The sequence below is a fragment of the Bemisia tabaci genome, chromosome 6, assembly GCF_918797505.1.
Source record: "Bemisia tabaci chromosome 6, PGI_BMITA_v3".
Taxonomy (NCBI): domain Eukaryota; kingdom Metazoa; phylum Arthropoda; class Insecta; order Hemiptera; family Aleyrodidae; genus Bemisia; species Bemisia tabaci.
Window position 1 is genome coordinate 13,132,459 of NC_092798.1, and position 14,350 is coordinate 13,146,808.

General features: G+C 39.3%; 2 protein-coding genes across 2 annotated transcripts in view; both read left to right on the forward strand.

Moving 5' to 3' along the window:
* Positions 1-14,350, forward strand: part of LOC109041644 (protein D3) — a 427,804-nt gene that overhangs the window by 109,990 nt on the left and 303,464 nt on the right. The gene's annotated exons all lie outside the window — the stretch shown is intronic.
* The window catches only part of LOC109035698 (putative odorant-binding protein A5), a 119,639-nt gene that overhangs the window by 103,230 nt on the left and 2,059 nt on the right, over positions 1-14,350 (forward strand). Inside the window, exons 2-5 of the mRNA XM_072301619.1 lie at positions 9,563-9,745; positions 11,967-12,093; positions 13,266-13,403; positions 14,221-14,299. Of these exons, the coding sequence (XP_072157720.1) occupies positions 9,563-9,745; positions 11,967-12,093; positions 13,266-13,403; positions 14,221-14,299 (527 nt within the window). The remainder of the gene's footprint in view (positions 1-9,562; positions 9,746-11,966; positions 12,094-13,265; positions 13,404-14,220; positions 14,300-14,350) is intronic.

Consider the following 14,350-nt stretch of genomic DNA (forward strand, 5'->3'; position numbering starts at 1 on the left):
TCCTTAAGACGGATCTGAGAAACTTTGAGTCACCAAAAGGAGGTATTCATATTCACTTATTCATTACGCACACAATTTTCTGCAACTGGTGGAATTTCTTTGCTAAATTAGAACGCTTAAGAGAAGGTACTGCTAGTAGAAAATATGCGATAATACCTATCTAACCTACATTACCGGTGTATGCACTAGAGTGGTAACGCATAAAGAACAGACACGAACAAACACTGAAGGAAAGGGCAGGAGTGGATTAAGTTACTGTAGTCTCTAATTTACTTCTGAACTGTTAATTTGAAGAACCATAGGACACATCTTTGATGTGTACCTAATCACTTGGTACGGACCAGAGGAACCTTGAACTGTAATCATATCGGTAAAGTTTGAGGACTCAATAGGCTTTAATGCTAAAACAGATGAACTTCAAACTCTTGTATGAATTCAAAACCACATACTTCAGATAAGGAAACTACAAAACACTTGATTTGAGGCGAAAATGAAAAGCGAATGATCCAAGAAAAGAATGTCTGGGTGTGAACTTATGACAACTGACTTTCTGTTTCAGAATACTCTGAATACACATCACAATGAGCCGATAGACTCTAGCTCCAGATTGTAAAATACGATAAAACTGATTTTCAGATGCTTTGTAGAAGCAGAAATGGTTTAAAGGTAAAGAAAATCAAAAGATTCCGAGTTGTTTGGATCCTTCCTGTTATCAATCTTCGTTTGTTTACGAGCCCGTCGTTTCCGATAGCCGATGCTCACTCGCGGACGCCCGGTGAATAAATTTCGCGAACTTTAACGCCTTTTTTCATCAAGAAAGAGTTAATTTCGGACGAAAACCAAATGTTTCAACAAATTTCTCGTCAAATTTTACCACTAAATCACAATATACAGCTAGAAACTTTCGCTAAATAAACAAACCGGGCAGCAGCCATATTGTTCGGACTAACTCGGAATAAACCAAGGGTCGTCACCACCTGAGGTGTGACGTCAGTTCTCAGCCCGCGCGATTCAAACAGCGTTTCAGAGACCTTCAATTTTTGGCATTTTTGAAGTAAGATTTCTCAGGCCAGAGGGCTCAAAAAAAATCTGAAAAAAATTCTGTATACTCATTTCACCAAGGACTTTCATAATATGTAATAAAAAAATTCAGCCGAACTGGCTCATTGTAATTTATAGATTTCTTTTTTTCCCCTTCATTTTATTTTCTGTATGGAGAAGTTTTGTTGATTTCTTCGAATTTCGAAAACTGTAACTTCTCTTCTATGCGGCCGATTTTTATGAATGAGGTCTCTTTTTATTCGTGTTTTAACGGAGAGTAAGGGAAAAATTGCTAAATACACGCGAAACATTTTTAAAATTGGATGAATCCTAGCGTGACGGTGAAATGGTTAATCCAGCGTAAGTAATTGGGGTACGGGTCTCGGCCGCGCCGGGACCCAAGGCCCATTGTTCTTCGTGACGCCGACGCTAGGGTGTATCTTATTTTTGAGTTTTGCGAAAATCAAGTTGGTCAACCCCTAAAAAGTTTCTATGTAGTCTCTAAATGAACCCCCTAAAAGGAAAAAATTTAAAAAAAATTTTAACCCGTGCCTCAAAGGGCCTAAAGGGCCTAAACCCAAAATTCAAAAATTTTGGCAAGCGACATATAAATTCTGAAGGAAAATTGCAAGTTACGGTTCTTAAGACGGAAATTTCGTCCGTTTTGGCGTATCTTGAAGCGTAAGGTCATAAACGGCCCAATGACGACGTGAGGCTATGGGCCCGCGGGGCGCGCCGCGGCCGGCCTGCCGCTGAGCGCGCGCGCAGGGCAGGGTTGCGCATCGCCGCATTACACCGGCGTAGAGGAACGGACGGTGGGGTGGGAGGGGGATATCCGGTGGAAAAGCATCCACATTTTCAATCCATAATGAAAATGCATTATACTTTTTCAATATAGATGAGGAAATATGAGCCATACAAGGAAGTGATGAAAAGAGTGACAAATACATAAGTAGTTTGTACGATTAGGAGCGTAAGTGGGGAAAATTTGCCGTAACTACAGAACAGCCCTGAAAATCTCCGGGAAATAAAAACTGCTATTATCAACATACCTGTTGATCATCAAAACAGAAAATTCTCACCGGCCGGAGGTACCGAAAACCACCGGTATTTGACTAATTAAAAAGATATGTGCGATGTTGTCGAATAGTAAGCCTTTTACGCGATCAAATGCGATTAGTGTAAAGAGGGTTATTCATATAGGCGAAAAATGTACCCAGCCCGGAATGTACGAAACTTTGTAGGATGATAGTACTAGTTGAGAGAGGCTTATCCCTAGCTCCGTTTTTGCAGGAACCCCAGGGAAACAGCGTTGCCATTTTTTAAAGTCGCAACCTTCAAACATCCATAACTTCCGCAAAAATGCAGTTACAGAGCTCGTATTTATACCAAAAAACGCAAAAAATTACGTTCTATCGACCTATGCAAAAGAAATTTTAACTTCACTCCACTGTTGCCACGTTTTGGCCATTTTTTTAATTTTCGCAATTATTTAAAATCACGTTACCGCCTAAAAGAGTGTTTGCAGTTGGTGGGGATTGAATAAAAACCTGTCGAAATTATTGTTCGTTTGATTCCGCATCCATTGATATATTATACTTTTCTGAGAGACTTAGGAAACACGAGTTATAGCGATTTGAAAATTCGGCAACACGCCCGACCCCCGATATTGACGCTCGTTTCGGTACGTTTTCGCGACTCCGTGTTAAAGCAAAACGCCTAGACCAAGCAAAATTCGAAAAGTCAGCTCATGTTTTGCACTTTTTTGAAACTTTTAAACGATTTTTAAGAATTCAAGTAGCGAGGGTGTTGCCGGTTTTCAATGAAAACCACCGCTGCGATCACAATTTAAAGTAGTACTCATTTAATCACGTCCAGCCACATTTGTTAACCTAAACTGACCATTTGTGACATGGTGTTCACAACATTGCCTAATTTCCGTCGGAATTCGCGTAGAGGCGGGGTTGCCAGTTTTCATGGAAACCGCCACCGCAATCACGAAAAAAAATGTATTGCTTATTTAATCACGTTCAGCCTTATTCTGTAGTTGGAATTGTTTATTGGTCGAATCGATGGTTTCTGCTATCACTCTGCAACAGCGGTGGTGCCTTACAGTAACGAGATATCGATATTGTATAGAGATCAAGAGCAATGGATCTAGGTCCCTCGCAAAAACTACTCATCGGAACGCTTGAGTGATTTGCGGGCTTTAAATTTCGATATCTCGTTACTGTCGGGCACCACCGCCGTTGCAGAGTGATAGCAGAAACCATCGATTCGACCAATAAACAATTCCAACTACAGAATAAGGCTGAACGTGATTAAATAAGCAATACATTTTTTTTCGTGATTGCGGTGGCGGTTTCCATGAAAACTGGCAACCCCGCCTCTACGCGAATTCCGACGGAAATTAGGCAATGTTGTGAACACCATGTCACAAATGGTCAGTTTAGGTTAACAAATGTGGCTGGACGTGATTAAATGAGTACTACTTTAAATTGTGATCGCAGCGGTGGTTTTCATTGAAAACCGGCAACACCCTCGCTACTTGAATTCTTAAAAATCGTTTAAAAGTTTCAAAAAAGTGCAAAACATGAGCTGACTTTTCGAATTTTGCTTGGTCTAGGCGTTTTGCTTTAACACGGAGTCGCGAAACGTACCGAAACGAGCGTCAATATCGGGGGTCGGGCGTGTTGCCGAATTTTCAAATCGCTATAACTCGTGTTTCCTAAGTCTCTCAGAAAAGTATAATATATCAATGGATGCGGAATCGAACGAACAATAATTTCGACAGGTTTTTATTCAATCCCCACCAACTGCAAACACTCTTTTAGGCGGTAACGTGATTTTAAATAATTGCGAAAATTAAAAAAATGGCCAAAACGTGGCAACAGTGGAGTGAAGTTAAAATTTCTTTTGCATAGGTCGATAGAACGTAATTTTTTGCGTTTTTTGGTATAAATACGAGCTCTGTAACTGCATTTTTGCGGAAGTTATGGATGTTTGAAGGTTGCGACTTTAAAAAAATGGCAACGCTGTTTCCCTGGGGTTCCTGCAAAAACGGAGCTAGGGATAAGCCTCTCTCAACTAGTACTATCATCCTACAAAGTTTCGTACATTCCGGGCTGGGTACATTTTTCGCCTATATGAATAACCCTCTTTAATTGGAAAAGTTGAAGAAAAATTTAATGAAAGAAAATTGCCCTAAATTCGGGAAGTGCTCGAAGTGTTTTTCTACCATGTGAAGTGTTGCACATGAATGTCAATAGCAGTGCGTGGAAAACCTCTGATCTGGTAATTCCAATACGGAATGAAAAATGTAGAATCCCTGATAGTGTCCATGTTTACCCTCCTTTTCATTATTGACTTTGACGTGACATCAATGAGAAAGTTTTATTCGAGTGGTTCAATCTGGCTTACCCACTTACATTTTCTGGTACTGCAATCTCACCACCCCCCTCCCCCACAATTACTTGCTGTAATCAAAAATGTAATATTAGCTGATCGAAAAAATATGGTTCAAATCGAAGTTTTGAACCCCACTCGCTGGTACCGTAGGCGAAGCCCTTGACCACTCGGCTACTGGAGAAGATTTCAGATACGGTTTCTAATGTGTCATTTATCCTGGTGGGCGAGGCCAGGCAATCAACATCAGCTGTAAGTTGGCAGAGCCAGGTTAAACCTCTTTAATAAAACTTTCTAATTGATGCCGCGTCAAAGGCACCAATGAAAAAGAGGGCAAACAGAGTCTTATTGATACATCCAACCTTCAATGATCCATATGAAATGAAAAAACTTACTTTCTTCCGTTTGGCGGGACTCATAAGCGAGCTTGAATTTTTCCTGTCTGGAAAGTCTCTCCTGGGCGCGAGCTTTCTTCTGGTCTGCTCTCCCCTCCTCTGCTGCAAGAATAGTATCCTTCACTGTAGATATTATGCATTCTCGTCCAGGTTTTTGCTGAAAAATTAAAAAATACTTTATCCTCTTCATTTTCCATGATATCTAGAGCATTGCATAAAGCATTGTCCAATGACACGTCGATTTTTGCCGTAAAATCAGTCTCCAAATTCTCTTGAACCAGCGATCGACGGCTAGCAATTTTTGATACGCGCCTCCACTCCTCTTAAAAATTTAAACATTTTTAAAAACATGAACACTATGTATCACATTACAGGGATTCTACATTTTTCATTCCGTATTGGAATTACCAGATCAGAGGTTTTCCACGCACTGCTATTGACATTCATGTGCAACACTTCACATGGTAGAAAAACACTTCGAGCACTTCCCGAATTTAGGGCAATTTTCTTTCATCAAATTTTTCTTCAACTTTTCCAATTAAATTTACACTAATCGCATTTGATCGCGTAAAAGGCTTACTATTCGACAACATCGCACATATCTTTTTAATTAGTCAAATACCGGTGGTTTTCGGTACCTCCGGCCGGTGAGAATTTTCTGTTTTGATGATCAACAGGTATGTTGATAATAGCAGTTTTTATTTCCCGGAGATTTTCAGGGCTGTTCTGTAGTTACGGCAAATTTTCCCCACTTACGCTCCTAATCGTACAAACTACTTATGTATTTGTCACTCTTTTCATCACTTCCTTGTATGGCTCATATTTCCTCATCTATATTGAAAAAGTATAATGCATTTTCATTATGGATTGAAAATGTGGATGCTTTTCCACCGGATATCCCCCTCCCACCCCACCGTCCGTTCCTCTACGCCGGTGTAATGCGGCGATGCGCAACCCTGCCCTGCGCGCGCGCTCAGCGGCAGGCCGGCCGCGGCGCGCCCCGCGGGCCCATAGCCTCACGTCGTCATTGGGCCGTTTATGACCTTACGCTTCAAGATACGCCAAAACGGACGAAATTTCCGTCTTAAGAACCGTAACTTGCAATTTTCCTTCAGAATTTATATGTCGCTTGCCAAAATTTTTGAATTTTGGGTTTAGGCCCTTTAGGCCCTTTGAGGCACGGGTTAAAATTTTTTTTAAATTTTTTCCTTTTAGGGGGTTCATTTAGAGACTACATAGAAACTTTTTAGGGGTTGACCAACTTGATTTTCGCAAAACTCAAAAATAAGGTACACCCTAGCCGGCGCAGTGATCAGTAGCGTGGGGAAGAGAGGGGTAGGTGGATTCCTGTATGAGCCACGTTTAGCAAATGGTCTAATGAGTTTCAAGGCTCATCACAGATTTCACTTACGACTGCCCTGCTGGCCCTGGGTATCAGAGCAGTGGTACCAAATTTTGAAAAGCATAACAGGGGTGTGGAGATCTGTCAAAGCAACGTTTTGAACAAAACGCAGGAGTAAAATTCTCATTCGAAGAGTGCCGAACTGGTCAGCCATCCTCGAATCAGTTCGTTTGCTTCCGCTTATGTGTGCATATTTTAAATTAGCGCTGAGCATTCTCAGGTTTTTTTTAAAAAAACCAAGTAACGTAGACTCTTGTTATTCATTACACATAAACTAGAAAGCCCCAGAATGAGAAACAACTTAAAATCATAATTATTGACGGATAAATAAACTTTTTACACGCTTTGGAAAATCTCAGAAGTTCGCGGTAATCACTTTTCGGTAAGGAACTAAGGGACTCGGTTATTGTATCGAGCAGGTTCGAAACGATCGCAAAGGCGGTGTAGTATACGTATACGCGCCAAAAAAAAAAAAATCCATTGTGGGAAGAGAAATGGTACAATTTCACTTGATACTAAAAAAAGCACTGTACCTTTGAAAATCGGTTCGGTCTGAGCTGAAAAGTCAGAAAACGGGTTTCGAGACCATGTCACGAAGTCGGCACCATATCACGGTCGAGTTTAGCACCATGCTAAGGATAACGTTCTCCGACAAGGCGTTCCTGGTGTTATGGGGAAATAACTATAAAGTGGAAGAACTGAACAGAAAAAAGGTCGTTTGGACTGAATAAAATGCATAACTTGAAGGATGGAATCGTTACACAAGGAATGTAGACATTCGGGAGCACGCTTGGAAGCCTGTGCTGATGGTCAAAACCGAAGTGAGAAGCTCCTAGGGCAGAGCCCCAAAGCTCGGCGTCCAAAAAGCCTTATCACTCAATCCATCTTCTGCCGCTACGCAATAAAAAATATGATAAAGAAAGATGCGGTCGACTGATCACAGCAACGAGTAAGTGAAGCTTGCTCGATGCTCCGTTTTGGAATTCATAGAGGGAGACCGAAAATGTGGGAGAAAGGGAGATGTAAAACTCTATGAATAACTGCGTTGCGGCCGGTGCACGCGACACTTGCATAGGGCACAGAGATGGAAAATTTCATGAAATTTATTCGAATGAAATTTCACGAAATTTTATGAAATATATTGAAACTTCTGGGTATACATTCAGGAGGCTCAAAAACGCCTAGAAACGGTGATTCTAAATTTTGAAATTTTTTACCCCAAGCCTAAAACATTCGCGCGTTGCAAATGTTTTCGTTTAGCTTAGAGATTCGGTTGGAGATTTTCTCTCTAAACTCCCCTTTTTGCCCCCCCCCCCTCTTTGTGTCTGGTACCTTTAGTAGAGTAGCATAACACCGCAGCATCAACAGAAAGACCATCTGAAACGCTTTCAGACCTTCAAAGGTTCAATCAATAATTCTAAAAAAAATTAATAAATTTCAACTTTTGTGAAATTCGAGCCTTTTGAAATTTCATGAAATTTCGAAACGTGAAATTGCACTTTTCATCTCTGATTGGGCATAATGTCCTCCGTTTCTGCAGTAATTTCTTCTGTTGTATGGGCAGCCTCTACTGACAAGTCGGATGTGAGGGAATAATATATCAGATGAGCCAAAAGTTGTCTCCATAGTCGTGTAGAAAATTCGTGTGTTACAAGGAAATCGCTGAGAATTTTCTATAACCTAATTTCCGAGAAATTATAGAAAGAAAGATGCAACACCACTTTTTTAAGAAAAAAAGCGGAATCAATATTAGAAATAGCTTAATAAAAATTCACGAATGTATTCTCATTGGGCACAATTATTTCGTGCTTATATCGTAGTTCAATACATTGTAATTTATTTGCTCCGAATTTGTCAGTTTGGTCTCCAAGGTCAAATTACCTCGAAAAAAAAAAAATATTATGCTATTATGATCGCCACTGGTTTTCTCATAAGTTTATTCTCGAAATTATCCAACCAAACACATTTCCACCTGCAAACAAAATAAGCAGCCCTGTGTTCACTCCACTGTTGAATTCCTCGCTGATTCGGCAGGAACTTGTTTTTATCAGTTCCTTATCTCACACTATGTTACTAATTCATTTTTCTTGCTGCTAGTAATTCATCGATTTTTTTTTTTATCAATACCGCGTTTTTTTCTCTCACTTCATTTGGCGGAAAGTTGTGCCTTTTTCGGAATCGTATTTACGGGAAAGGGAATGTATTGTCCAAAATCAGAAATGAGTTTCGAGTAGCGCTGAAATGTGACGTTTTGAAGTTTCACCTTTAAGAAGTTTGAAAAAGTCAATAAATGCGTCGGAAAGTTTTGGAAGTATCAAAAAGTCAAACGGAAAACTTGAATCACTTGTAAAGTACGCGATAAATCCTTTTGTATTGGACAGAAAGAGAAAAAGTTTCCGTGTTCTAATCGAAATTCATGGCCACTCTCGTCCATCTGCCAAAAACTGAGGCCAGCTCAAGATATAAAGAATCAGGTTTACCCTTTTTTCATATTTTTTTGTTTCTATGATATGACCTGAATTAATAACCTTACTTTTATGGTATTAAGAACGACCACGGCAAACTCAAAAATGTTTCTGCCTAAATAAAGTTTCTCTTATCTGTTGGTGCGCCTTCAATTCCGTATGATACTGTGCAACACCTCTGTTGAGAAATAGTTGCTTGAGGCGCCGTGGCACGCTGCGGCGCGGCGCGGCGGGCGGTCGACCAGCGCGGAACGTGCATTGGCGCCTACAAACCCAACAGGGATACTTCAAGCATTGCGCAATGCGTGAAGTATCCCCTTAGGTTTTTAGGCGCCAGCGCGCCGCGCTTTCTGGAAAAAAAAGACCAACTTGAATTCAAGTGCTCAGTTGGTTTGTTTGCATTTGATTGTTCACTTCGACCTGGATAGATAAACCTTAGATTAGTAACGTTTGATAGAGGGACATGATGAAATGAATAAGTCGTCATGCTTAATTCTCTTGCAACCCTCCCCTCTCTTTTATGGTAACCACTGATTACACGACTCTTAATCTCTTACGGTACTGCTGTACGGCTAAATTTTATAAAGTGAACTTTCCGGGACTTTTCTTCTAAGACTTACGTGCCGAGTACTGTTAGTAATGTCTGATCTCTCAATGAAGTGTTAGAATTTTGTGCTCTATTTTTTCGTCAATAAAGTATAATCCGTCCGTTTTATGCCAACCTTTTTATTTCTAACGTCTTTTTGTTTTGAGCGATTCAAATTAGTCTCACCTCCTCCTTCCCAAAAAATAAAAAAACAATGCTAAAATCGTATATGGTGATCTTATATTATTGTGTTGTTCAATTGTGTCAGTTAAAGAACTATTTGGTGGTTGGAAAAAGGGGTTTTAGACAACGATTCAAACCTGAGGATGACGTTGACCCTCTCATCCCGTTATTTCCTCACGAATGGCCTCCTGAAGAAATCAAAAGGAATTTGAAAGCCAGCGATGTCATACCGGATGTAATACCGTGTAGTCCAAAGTACGTAATTAATGTAAGTCAATAAATGTAAAAAATAGGTCTATTTATATTTCAGACCGATTTATTTTTACCTAATTACCTGACTGATATTTCCAATCTTCCACGATTGTTTTTTATTCCAATAAATTTAAAATCTGTCATCTATATTATACAGCTACAAGCAAAATCTTGGAAGCACTATTTCTGACGAACTGCCGGACCGATAAGGATGATCTTTACATGTATGTCATCTGTAGTAGATGTAGATGTGCAAAAAATTATGAAACCCCGTACTTTTAATGTTGTAGAGCTTTTAAAGCTCATGTCACTTAAGTCCAATGTTAATAGCGTGAGAGATATGTCGTTTCCGCTAGAAACGTCAAGGTGTGGGATTCTACCTGAGTGACTCGAATAAACAATAAAACAATGGAAAAGCTCGTGAAGGGCTCCTCATTCGAAGAGTTGAGGAACGGTGTATCGCTCAGGGTTCAAGGTTCAAGGTCCAAGGTATAAGGTTTAACTCAATTTTTCCTGCATTCTTCCGGCTTCGATTTGTGGCATTGGTCAATTTACTTGATTGCTGAAGTTCTATTAATATTTACAGCAGATACAAAGTGAGAAGGCAGGCGCTGCGTCGCGTCGGGACGGACCAAATATTATTAACTCTTAACGGTCGAAATCCGATTTTTTTTTTAAAATTAAGTATTTAAAAATAACATAATAAATGGAAATTTCTCCAGTAAGTGGACTGTGAAATTGTGTACATCCAGCTATTCCTCATCATTTACAAATCTGAGTGTTACGTCAAAAATTTTGAAATCGATGCAGCTCGAACACAAAATGGTGTATTAAAATGGAAGAACATTTTTGCCTATACATATGCATATAGGGCCCGCGAAGCGGGCCTGAGGGCGCAAGGCGCCCTCCCGAGGGTTGAGCCGCGTAGCGGTCAGGGGGCAGGGCCCCCTAGTAAATAATGAGAATACCCCCTGAAAAAGTATAACCAAAGCAAATATCTGGCAAGATTGTATGGCTTGTGATGACTTTTTTCAGCTCCGAGCCAAATTGTATTGTAATACCTGCAATAATTTCGATGGTAAAGGATTTCATTGACGTTTTCAAATTCATCGATAACGTATCAATCGTTATATCACGCCAATCACAATCTTTTAAAAGCAGTTGGATTATGACGAATAATACTTGAAATGGACAGGTGAACAACACAGGAGATGTGTCATTCAATATTTTTTCTGCTTTCACTAAGCTCTTCCAAATGTCTTCCAAATTTGTCTTGTGCAGTTTCGTTTTTAAGCAAAATATTTTTACGGATATGTAAAGCTCCTTGAAAATTTTAAAAACACCTAGTGCAACATACAGACACGCAAAAAAAATCATGGAAAATAAATAAAAATAATACATTTTCTGAAAATGTATTGAAAGCGAATAATTGGCTGCAAAGTTTTTTTTTTCCTTTTTAAATAGCCTTGCTTTGAATTTCATTCCGATGGACCACTAAATTTAGACTCATCCGAATTACGAAAATGTCATGGTAGACGCGAGTGTCGATGTAACGTAGAAATCCCTTGAAAACTAACATCCGTACCTCCGTTGTGCGTTGAGTGTAAGGAAACTAGAGCGCCTGCAATATTTTGTGTATGCAACGCGGATATCCCGAGACCACGAATAGTTGCATCCAGATCCAGACGTTGAAACAACCGGGACGCCTTCAATTGTCTCCGCTTGTGATAACAAAATGTGTCACTCAGCGCATTCATACGCCGCACAGTGGATCGAGTCAATCAGTGAAGTCGGACATGGAATTGTTGGCTAAAACTGCAAATTTTGATGTTTAATTCGTCACATTTTATATTTTAAAGGGAGCTTATAGAAGAAATTCTACGATGAAACCAGTGAAACAACTTTTAAAATCTCAAAATTTTGTATAAACAAAGCTATAAGCTTTTAGAGTTTCTAAATTTTGTCTGACCTCTCCCATTGACTCGATCCACTGTGGCGTCGTTGTACGAGGATATGACAGTTTGAGTATTTAATCAAGGCAAAAAAAGAAAGAATAAATATATGAATAAAATGGAGACTATTGATGCAGCCAATATTCTCCTGAGTTTATCGGCAATTACACACTCTCAAAAAGTTATACCTTTTTGTGTATAGTCAAAGACTTCTAGAGTTCTAGATTATTTCTTTAATGATTAATACTTATTTCTACCTCTGTTTTCTGGTATCTTGTCTCGCAGGTCACGTATATCCCCGGCGTCACAGTGTATTTTGGGAACAAGCTTGAGCCCGACGAATTGAAAAAACAGCCCGTGAAAATCGGTTGGCCGGTCACACCGGGCCATAATTACACACTTATTTTAACAGGTAAAACAAAATACATTTTCAGCGCCCCTAATTGAATTGCTATCTTTCTCGACTGGTATAACGCCAAAAGCTTACACTTGGACTGCATTTTACAAAATTAGGAACTACGATTTCTGGCCCAGTTTAGAAACAACGTATGTGTCATTAGTTTCCCTATGCACATAAGTGCGTTTACGGATGAGGCAGAAATTTTAATTCCAAATTGCAAAATGTGGTTCACTCGTAGTTAAAATTAATGTCGGAGATCATGGTGAGAAAACAATTCGAGGCCTTCAAGATCTATGTGGAACAGAGACTAACGGTTTAGTTTTGCTTAAATTATCCATCCGTTTTCTAAACGTATAGAGAAAGAAGACGAAGAAATGACGAAATAAGAATGACGAACATGATTCATGAGAGACGATGGATTTTGCACTCTTGTGTTGAGCAACACTCGTAAGTCTATTTTAAGGAGATATCTGGCCACAGAAAATAACGCTTTTCAAGAATTTTAGCTCATGGCTCAATACTCATGGTCGCATTACCCGTTGTTTCCCATTTTTAAAAGCCTCGAAATGTGTCCAGGTTAAATTTGGCACCGGGTAGAGCCGTTTAAAACATTTTTTGCTCCTTTTTACGATTCCGTCAAAACTTTGAGTCATGTTCATCATTACAAATGTACGTTTTTTCAGTTTTTAATCTCTAAAGATCACAACTGTAAAGGGCCCCATCTCCAGAAAAAAATAATAATTTAAAATCAACGTAGCCATCCATTAATCGCGTATCCATTAATATACTTTGAATATGCGTTTTCTCAAAAGTTGCCCTATTTCTAGATATTTTCTCTGTAATGATGTCTAATCGATGTAATAAATCTGTCTCCTTTTAAATGGACGGAGTTAAACAGAAAGGAACCAAACCACATCGGGATCGAACCGAGAAAAAGAGATTTAAAGTTTGGCTCCTGCGTGAGACTCGATGTAAAAATAAACTTCAAGTTCAATTTCTGCAAAATTTGCTCCAACAAAAAGTTTGAATTTTTGGCGATAGATAGTAGAGCAGTGGTTGAGCTCAAAACTACTCATAACTCAATTTTTTCCAAAATGTGGGTTGGTTCCTTTCTGCATAATTCAGTCCAAATATGATGCATTGCATTTCAATGGACCTGATTCCCCGTCATTTTTTTTCCGTAGGCGCCGATGAACCGTCGGTTGCAAATCATGTAAATCGGGAGCTCCTGAAATGGTTGGTAGTTGATATACCAGGCTGCGACCTGCATCAAGGTGTGGAACTTGTAAAATATGCTCCTGTGGAAATGATACAAAAAACGGGTACGATATTTCAAGTTCACATTTCATTACTAAGGGGCAAAATGATTTTTTATTCACACAACAAGTAGCAATGCCATTGTAGTACCAAGAGGGGGATTTAAAGCCACACACTGACTATACATTGTAATAAGGGAATACGATTTTCAGCTCATTTTGAAGACGACATACGTGACATAAGTTTTATCATGCAGTCAGGTGATTTCATGGAGGAGCCAGTAATAGTGGTTCCTCATCCTCACTGCAAAATGTAAACAATGTTTTTGCTGGTTTACGAGATTTGTGATCCGCCTCGATAAATATTTTTGCTTGCAAGACGCAGAGAACAGTCAGCTTATTTCTCCTCTATTTCCAAAATACATATATTACTGGATATTATTAAAAATAATGTGACAATCCACGGAAAAAAGACCCTTAGTCCAATGAGTTAAAATTATCCGTAGAACGAGTTATTCGTGTAATAGTTTTTCCGAGGAACTTCGATTTTCTTAACTGAGAACTTTCAACTGGCTAAACTCCAGTTTCGCTAGACATTTTTGGCAATTTTCATCCCGAAATTTCCCATCGTTTATTTCTTCTATGCTCTAATACCAATGAATCAAATTTGAGTTTTCTTGTACCACGGCCTCTCATTTGTGGATGGGTTGAAATAATTAACATATTCTAAATTCTTGCCTTGTTGTATGGTACTAAGTGATAAAGGAAAAGAAGCACGACTCCATTTCTCTTGGTTGCATACATTCATATTGCAATGATACGTAATTACAAATATAATTTTCGAAGATTTTCATTGCGTTGTGATTACCTTCATTTTTCTCAGGTCTTCATAGGTACGTTTTTACTGTGTACGAACAGCCGAAAGAAAGACCAAATTGGAATGAAACATCAATTCATGATAAGTAAGCATGCAATTTTCTCTCCCCCCCCCCCCCTCCTCTCTTTTGCTGGCT